Here is a 9,434-nt window from a genome sequence, read left to right as displayed (position 1 = left end):
TCTTTGTTTCTTTCTTTCCTTCCTTCTTTATTTTCTTTCTTTCTTTCTTTCGTTCTTTCTCTTTCTTTCTTCCTTCTTTCTCTTCTTTCTTTCTTTCTTTCTTTCCTTCTTTCTTTTCTTTCTTTCTTTCTTTCTTTCTCTCCAATTAAACAAGAAACCTGAATGTTGGGATTAGGTAATTTCTCACTTTCAATTGCTAATGTTGGTCTCCGCTATGGAGAGGGTTCCTGTGTGGAGCAGAGGGCGATCCGTGCACAGTTCATTTACATCATGCACTCAGCAGAAGAAAAACCGCATCGCGTAGAGGTGCTGTATCACTTAAGAGAAGAATGTGAGCTCCCTCTTCTGCGTCCACTTCTCCATGTAGTTTTTTCTTTTTTCAGATGGGGGTTGACCTGGCGGATGAAGCTGGCCAAGTCTTCTAGGAAGCTCAGAGACTCCGGGAGGCGACCGGAACTGGAAGAAGTGCCAGGCCATGCTGAGGACGCCCTTGGCCAAATGGCACTCTGCCTTGTTCTTCCCTTCTTATCATCTTCCCTCCATGGCGGGATGGAGGAGGTGGTGTCAGGTGCTAATGGTCTTATACAGAATACCTGCTAATGAGAAAGAAGAGAATGAGGAAGGCCTCCCTGCCTGCCTCCCGTTCCCTCTTCTTTTCCTCCCTCCGTCCCTCCCTTTTCTTCTCTGTCCTTCCTTACTCGGTCCGCAGCAGCTCTAGTTCCCCAGCGGTTGGCACACAGGTGCTGAGGGTGCTCAGGGACCAGTGGGGGGGTGGGCAGTAGATGTGAAAACAAATCAGCGTGATGGAGTGTTCTGGAATGTCTGAGAGGCCTGTGGTGGCAGGGGTTCAGCTCATATGTGGTCGGTCCTGTGGGGGTGGGGGTGGGGGTGGGGGTGGGAGAGAGAGGAAAATTGGGAGGGGGTTGAGGAGCTCCAGATCCTGTCTCACCTCCCAGATGCAAGATGCTGGGATTACACAGGGCCAGCCCCTCTGCTGGGAAGGGGAGAGACTGGGGTGGAACGGGGGCGGGGGGGGGGTGGCGTTACATTTTTAAAGTTCATGACCACTTCTGAAGGCTTATCAAAATCCATGCCAGCTTTTAGAACGTAGAATTTATTCTTGCTGGGCTCCTTGGCCAGCCCACGAGGCTGTCAGTCCTGGGATGGCCGGGGTGGGGGAGGGGGGTCCGGGATGCTTTCCTATTGTGCACCATGGGCTGCCTCTCCTGATGAAATCGGGGTTCAAATCTGTTCCCTCCTGACTTCTCTGTCACGCTTAGTATGGCTGGCACCCTTCTGGAAGCTTCCTCCACCTTGCAGTCTTCTCAGGGTTTCTCCTTCCTCCACCTGGTCTTGGATGCTCATCAGGGCTGCCCTTGGCCCTGCCCGTGGCCCTTTCCTTAGCAAAGAGTTGGTGGCCATGCCTAGCCTTGTCCTTAAACTGCTCTGCAGGGTCCTTGGCTCTAGCATTGCCCTCCCCAGGGCCTTCCCTTTCTCTCCTGTTGGCTTCTTTGATAAACAGGGTTAGTGTTCTTTCATGCTTTTTTTGTTTTTTGTTTTTTAAATCAAAGGAATCATGTGTCCAGTTTACAAAATCGGTACAGCTGAATACTCTTCCAGTGCGGGTGCAGACAACAACGTAGGGCCAAAGGATTCTGTTAGTTTTGGAAATTTTTTTAAGCGAAGCCTTAAAAAAAAAAAAAAAAAAAAAAGCAACACCTGGGTGGCTCAGTCCCTTAAGCGTCTGACCCCGGCTCAGGTCATGATCTCCCAGTTTCTGAGTTTGAGACCAGAGCCTGCTTTGGATCCTCTGTCCCATTCTGTCTCTGCCCCTCCCCGACTTACACTCTCTGTCTCTCAAAATAAACAAACAAACAAACAAACAAGCACCTCCAAGCCCACATGAGGTCTCATGTACTTTCGTTCTAACTGTTTGAAGACAGCTGGAGGCCCCCCCCTTCCCCCCACCTCTGGCCCCGAGAGGCTGTGTTCCTGCTGTCCCTTTTATAGCCTAGTGAGGAGAGGAAGGAGAACAGGCACCCTTGCCGTGGGGGCATTCAGGATGGGGGGTTCTTCTTACAGGAAAAGTGTGGAGTGGTCAGACTCCCTGAATTTCCCATCCCCCTTTTTACTTGTTTTGTTTTTGGTTGTTTTAGGACTTTGTTGCGGGGAGAGAGGGATCCCTAGAGGAGGATACTGGCTAATAATTGGGAGTAGCTCATGCTCCCCGATGAATGTCTAAGCTGTGAAAAGGGGTAAGGAAATTAACCATCTATTGTTGAATGATTGTTTGCTGAACATCGCCAGCGAAGTCCTGAGGTGAAATGATATGTACCTGGTTCCATAAAATAATGAGTCAGAAAGATAAATAATTATGGACTACTGGAGTTATAAATAGGGGAGAGTTGGGGCACCTGGGTGGCTCCATTGGTTAAGCGTCCGACTTCGGCTCAAGTCATGATCTCATGGTTCGTGGGTTCGAGCCCCGCGTCAGGCTCCGTGCTGACAGCATAGAGGCTGGAGCCTGCTTCAGATTCTGTATCTTTGTCTCTGCTCTTCCTCTGCTCACACTCTGTCTGTCTGTCTCTCTCTCTCTCAAAAAATAAATAAATACTTTTAAAAATTAAGTAGGGGAGCGTCAATTATTTACAGTTACTGAAGCAGCTAGACCCACTCAGTGTTGAGTGAGTGCTTCTGGAGAAGGCGGTGGGGAGTGGGGAGGCAGGATTCCCTGGGGGATGAATGAGAAAGGAGTGCCGGCTCATAGCTGTGTCTTGCTGGGAATTGTTTTCAAAGGGAACCACCTAGAACAAGGAGATGCTTCCTCCTCAGGACAGAACACCTAACAATTGGTTGCTGTGGGGGATCCAAAGCCCAGGTGACTCACGGGGGCATATCTTGGTCTTCCTTGCCCAACCAGATGGTCAGTGGCAAATACTGCAGCCACAGGTGAGAAGGGCATGGAGGTCAGGGACACAGACTTCAGGGACGAGGGCCAAGCCCCTCCACCAGGTGAGCCACATAAAGCAGCAGCTGTGCTGGCCCAGGGCAAGCACATGGAGGAGGAAGCAGAGGGCTGCCTTAGCCAGCTGTGCACCCGAGCTTGGAGATAGCAGTCTGGTCCGATAATCCTTTTCTTAAAGTTCTCCCAGGACCAATCCGAATCCTGGGGGAAGTGGAATCAACAGCACAAGGGGCTGATGGCCACAAAAGCCTGGATTCTCTCCTCAGGACCATAAATGACACTGATTCCCCCAGAGTCTGGGCGCCTGGTCTGGAACTGCCCTCATCACATGGGCACTTTGCTTTGAAAACCCTATAAGCTTTTTGAAGGTAGAATCTAGTCCTTTGTATCCCCTGGGGAACCATTCCCCAAAAATGTACATCTGGTTCATGATTTTAGATGGCGTACAGGGGAACGTTATGATTCATTATTACTGCTTTTGAATTTCAAGACTTGTGTAAATCATTTAAGACCTCACAATTCCCTCCAGGGGGAATGTGTGTCATTTTCCTCGGACACTCCTGGCTACCCAAGAACAAAGGAAAGGGGTTTAAGGGCTTGCCATGGTGATGTGGGAAACTAAGGCAAACGAAAAATGAAATTCCCTCCCAATGAAAGTGACCTCCCTCTAGGAGCTCACCTGCCTCGATGGTGACACTTCGCTAGGGGCAAAAGGGAATCTTGGCTTCACGTTATCCTGACCCCCCCCCCCCCCCCCCCCCCCAAGATCTTGTAAGTCTACTTTAACATATAAAAATTTCTTTGGAAACTTCCTTTATCTCAACTCCCCCAAGACATATGCTGGCAATCATACCCCAAACATATGGTTCCTGATATACATCTGAAGGGTCTCATGACTGAGGTTTTACTAAATGGTAATAAATGGCATATTCCTAACAACACCTAGCCTCAAGGTTCTGGAAACCTTGCTTCCCAAATACCTTAGAGACTGACTCTACCCCTAACCCCCCTCCCAACTTAGGGTATGTGATCATTTCTCCCTCACAACCCCAATGCAGCTCTTCCTGCCCACGGGTCCTGTCCCCGTGCTTTAATAAAACCACCTTTTTGCACCAAAGACGTCTTCAAAAATTCTTTTCGGCCATCGGCTCCGGACCCCACCATCACCCCAAACCCCATCAGTGGGAACGGTTGCCTAGCAATGTGAAAGTACTGAAAAGTACCACTGAACTTTGTAGTTAATAACGGTTGAGATGCTAACTTTTATATTATGTATATTTAAAAAATATATGTATAAAAAAATTATCAAAAATCATAAAAAAATTATAAACAGATGATGTGGCTCAAATCGAGGTGGCATGGGATACCCAAGTTTGGAAAACACTGTCCCAGCCTCACCGGGCGTGTGGTTACAGGTTATTTGCATGCAAATGGGAAGGCTTTTTCAATATTCTGAAGTTGCCTTTTTTTTTTTTTTTTAATTTCCATTTCTGGGCAAAAACGCTCTAGTAAACAAACAGGCACAAAGCGAAGAATTGTGACGTTTGTTGAGAATTTCTGTACTAGTACTCTGCTTTAGCTTACTTAATTCTAACACTGGTGTAGGGACTAGCCCAGGTGCACAGACTGGGACACTGGGTCCCGTAGCCAGTGCGGGGCTAGAATACCCTTCCACACCGGGCAGCCCACCCCCATGCTGAGGTCTCTGGGGTGCCCCTCACTGCTTCCTGCTGACCCCACATCATCTTCTAGCCATTGGACACTGCAAAAAAAAAAAAAATCCCACCCCTTTAGGATTTTGTATCTGCAAGAGCACTAAGGTGGAGAAGGAGTTGGGGACCAAGTGGTACCTGAATAATGGAAGCAAATGTTGTCCTTCACAGCACAGCACACACACCAAAGCCAGAGACAACACTGGGTCTGAGCCCTTGAGTGTGATGTAGTTAGTCTTGGCGCCCCCCCCCCCCCAAAACAGATGGCACACACCCTTGCTGTGGAAAACACAAAGGTGAGAGGGGAAAAAACCCACCACCACAAAGAACCTGTCAGCACTGCCTAGAAATAAGCATACGTCACCTTCTGGTCCATAGATTTCCCATTTTTACTGGGCATACTCACACACACAATCTATTTTAAAAATGGATTTTACAACACAAAGTTTTACCACCTGGTTTACAACGAAATACATGTATTGTGGACATTTTCTTTTTACAACAGTTAAAATACTTGCAAGGTATGGAGAAAACATAATTTCTTCTTCTTCTTCTAATGTTTATCTACTTTTGAGAGAGAGAGACAGAGCGCAAGCAGGGGAGGGGCAGAGAGAGAAGGAGACACAGAATCGGAAGCAGGCTCCAGGCTCTGAGATGTCAGGACAGAGCCCGATGCGGGGCTTGAGCCCATGAATTGTGAGATCATGACCTGAGCCAAAGTCAGACGCTTAACTGACTGAACCACCCAGGAGCCCCTAAAGGTGAGATCTTGGTTGATTTTGGTCAACTCTACTCCTCAGTTTAGCCCCAGTTCCACGTTAGGAGTAGCTTTTAGTAATCTGAAGATAGAATTCAATTGTTTAAAGGAAACAGGAAGCCCTTGGTAAAGAAACATGTATCAAGAAACAGAACTTGGTCACAGTGTAGATATGGCTGACTTTTTTTTTTTTTTTTTTTTTTTTTACAAAAGTTTTTTGGAGGAGAAGGCAGAGGAAAGTAGTTGGGACTTTAAGAAAGTGTTACAGACCGTGATGAAAATCCATCCGCTGTTTCAAGGCAACTAACAAATGATCATCTTCCAGTTAGGACATAAAGGGTGACGGCCTTTACAGGTTATGGGGTTTGCATGGAAATACCCCATATGCCGGTGTCTGTTAACGGTAACTTTGTATAGCAAGGCAGATGCCAGCTAGAGAGAAAGTGATGCCCGAAGACGGTGCTAATTCTGGAGTCCTGGAAACCAGGAAGTGCTCATCCATCACGTGGCCATCTGAAAGGTAAGGACACTTGGTCATTAAAGGAAATCCCTCCACATGGCACATGGCACATCTACACCCGCCAAAAATCAGTTGGGACCCCACATTCGGTGAGTACAGGGTGCTCGTGGGACCAAACAGTACCGATTACGTGGAATTCAGACTCCCCTGAAAAACCATCTTTCAACACAGGTTGACATGGGTCTCCCGTTAACTTGGTTTTCCCTGGACACATGCCCTCACACCTGGAAAAGCACCCCAGCCGGTGACAATGGCAGGGATGCAGCCGAACTTGGTTAGGCGCTGATGCTAAGGAGACAGCACGTTTTGGGTCCCGAGTTCCAGGAAGAAAATATGGTCTCCACCTATCCATGCTTACCAAACACCTATCCTGGGCCTGACAGCCAGGATGTAAATGGAAAAGCCACAATCCCCGCCTGGCTCAGGGGTCCCATCTTGTACTCAAGTGAAGCATTTGCCTTCATTTCATTTCTGGACTTGACCATTTGCAGTTTCTAACATCTACACGGTCAGAATACGGGAGGCCTCTGAACTTGGGTGCACCTAGAAATCTGGCTCAGGTCAGGGTGAGGAGAGAACCCTCTCAACTCTTGTTCTCCCCCGGGTCCCTGCCCTTCTTGTTATTGTTTTCCTCAAATCAATACAAATCAGCAAGGTGACAAGGTTGAGACCATTCACCCGGGGATCCACGCGGGGGCCTTGGAGGATCCATGAGCTTCTCAAGGAGCGAGAGGGAGGTCAAGCATCTGGTGGAATTCAAGGGCGTGAGGTGGAGTTGGGTGGGCACTGAATTGTCTGCTTGGGGCTTGCCTGGATCTCCCTGCCCAAATGGAGAGCATCTCTTGGTGTTTAAGAGGCCAAGCGTTTGCTTGTTTACTTTTCGCAGAAGTCCACATACGATAAAATGTCAAACAGGCTTGAAATAACTGTCTCCACCTCGAAGGCGACATTTCTGAGGCAGCGAATATGAAATAAATAGAAAGGACGCGCACGTGCCCACCCCACCTGGGGTCCTCGGTGCTTTCACAAGCACAATCTGGCTGCCAGGGTCTGGCAAGCCATGAGCTAAGAAGAGAGACCCCGTTAACCCAGTGGTCACAGGCACCTAACTTGAAAGCACGAAAGAGGGGGCTATCCGCTTACCACACCCAGGTAGAAATGTCTGAGGAAAGCAGTGAAGCCGGCCGTGCCAGCACTTACACATGGAACATCGCCTGGGCAGCCAGGCGCCATGGGGTACAGACTCACAGTTCCTGAAAAGGAACAGATAAGATGACGCCTATGGGTTTTCACCCTCACCTCTTTCCCCCTCCATCCACCCCCCCCCCCAGCCCCTGCCTTAATGGCTTGCTTACTCTTTGCGTGAATCGTGCTCACAGTTCCGGCCATAGAAGGATGGGGGGCAGGCACAGAAGGACCCCAGCATGCAGGTTCCCCCGTTCAGACAGCAGGTTCTGTTCAGCTCCTTACCTGAAATGGAAGAAGAGGCAGCTGGGAGGGTGGGGGAACTGAAAAGCTGAGGTCCTGGAAAAGCAAAGGTTAATACAGTGCTGAAGGCTTGGTCTTCCCAGTGCTTGGAGAGGTCTAAATATTGTGAAGCTTACAAAATAGGGCTCCGCTGTTTTCTTTTTTTTAAATTTATTTTTCAGAGAGACAGAGCACAAGTGGGGGAGGGGCAGAGAGAGAGGGAGACACAGAGCCGGAAGCAGGCTCCAGGCGCTGAGCTGTCAGCACAGAGCCCGACGCGGGGCTCGAACCCACAAACCGTGAGATCATGACCTGAGCTGAAGTCAGAGGCTTAACCGACTGAGCCACCCGGGCGCCCCAGGACTCTGCTTTTTTGATGTTGCTTTGCTATCGCGCCTCTGCTTTTTTTCATGCTCAGGCCAGGGGTGGTTCCCAGAGAAGCAAGGGGGAAACCGCGTCCCAGGGAGGTGAAATGCACACTGTTGGTCTGGCCTCCAGAGCCAAGTTCAGTCCAACCATCCACCTGGCTCCAGCATCAGGTGGCCACTCAGGAGAAAGAGCATCAGAAAGACAGGAAGCCCGGGGGACCAGGACGGGGAGAGCGCGCTGCAGATCTAAGGCAGGTAGGTCTTACTGTCCTGGATTCCTAGGGACGGCACCAACTGCAAAGATCGATGGCGAATTGCGGTCTCCTCCAGGGACCGAAGGCCGTTATCTCTCCAGGCGGGGTCTCCCTGAGGGGGACGTGCAAGTTCACGGGGGTGGCCCAACCCTGAAGGACAAAATTAGCTTGGTGGGGTCAGTATTTCAGGCCACGTGAGAATTGCTACCGATCAAAATAAAAGTCCCTCACCGGCTGCGGCGGCGAATTCCGGTTCAAACGCTTTGGAAATGGCCACGATCAAAATCACACTGGGAGGAGGAAATCAAACATCCGTTAGCAAAACAAAGCAAATCAAGCTCTTCGAGTTAACACCTGGGCTTTCTCAACACGAGGACAAGACCACAGACCACTAGGGAGAAAATGTAGAACTCCACCTTTGTTTTTCTCTCCTTTCTTTTTAAATGGCTAATTCATCAAACAGCAGAAAGAATGATGAGAATAAAAGCCGCCTAAAAGCCAGTTCTTTCCAATATGTATTATGACTTCATAGGCTCTGTCCTCATGTACACATAATTTCAAGTAGGCGAAAATCTCTTGGCTTCGATTTCACAAATGACGCCATAACATTCTGCCCAATTGATGAATCACATCTCACAAACTATTTCATTTAAACCAGTCACTTAGAAGACTTTAAGGTTCGGACAATCCCTTCCCCACCCCCATCGTTCTTCAGGGTTTTGCAAGTATCGAATCTGTCTGTGCCTTTCAACTTTTTAGAAGCAGATTTTTCATTTGGTTGTGACGCCGAGCTTTTCTTACACAAGAGAGGAAAGCCCTAGTCATTTCATAGATGGCGCCATTACCCCCATTGAAAAAGTTCAAAGCCAACAGGCAACGCTGGATGGAACTCTTAAGTGCGAAGTTCCAGGTCTCTCGGGAAAAACAGCATCACCGCTGGCAGCCCTTTTAAGGTTCGAGCAGGATGAAGTCAAATGACAGAGAGGCGCAGACCATTATCCCTGAAGCTGGTAAGCTCTAGTGGTCAAAAGTTCACATTCAAGATGGGTTCATACCTGCAAGAGAGGCGCTCCATGCTTCTGCGGTCCATAGCTCCTAACACGCTAGGGGGGACGATGTCAGCATGGCTTTAACTCACAGCCGTTGCTAGAACACCTAAAGGAAAACATGGATTTCCTGAAGCGAAAATGGGAATCTAGAAAGAAGGGTATCCCAGATGAGAATTACACTTTGCCCAGAAGTTCTTAGGAGAAGCAGGAACCAGGATGTCCGGGGAGACTGGGGGCTCATCGCCGAGCTCGGTCCTGAGGAATGCTTTGACCTAAGCCGGGGATCAGCCTTGCTGGGGGCTCTCCTTCCTCAACAACCACGCAGGGCGCCAGGGAGGGCCC

The 9,434-nt window shown here is 49.1% G+C and overlaps 1 protein-coding gene across 1 annotated transcript; it reads right to left on the bottom strand.

The window, feature by feature from the left end:
- Nucleotides 1-5,685: 5,685 nt before the first annotated feature.
- TDGF1 (teratocarcinoma-derived growth factor 1) lies at nt 5,686-9,133 on the bottom strand. The gene is made up of 6 exons (XM_049639426.1): nt 9,099-9,133; nt 8,275-8,333; nt 8,056-8,193; nt 7,310-7,424; nt 7,098-7,207; nt 5,686-5,947 (listed from the first exon to the last, which is right to left on the bottom strand). The coding sequence occupies exons 1-6, from the start codon at nt 9,131-9,133 to the stop codon at nt 5,832-5,834; spliced, it is 573 nt and encodes a 190-aa protein (XP_049495383.1). The 3' UTR covers nt 5,686-5,831.
- Between the last annotated feature and the right edge of the window lie 301 nt (nt 9,134-9,434).

The sequence above is a fragment of the Panthera uncia genome, chromosome A2 (genome assembly GCF_023721935.1).
Source record: "Panthera uncia isolate 11264 chromosome A2, Puncia_PCG_1.0, whole genome shotgun sequence".
In the NCBI taxonomy this organism is placed as follows: domain Eukaryota; kingdom Metazoa; phylum Chordata; class Mammalia; order Carnivora; family Felidae; genus Panthera; species Panthera uncia.
This window is presented reverse-complemented; position numbering and strand designations above follow the sequence as displayed.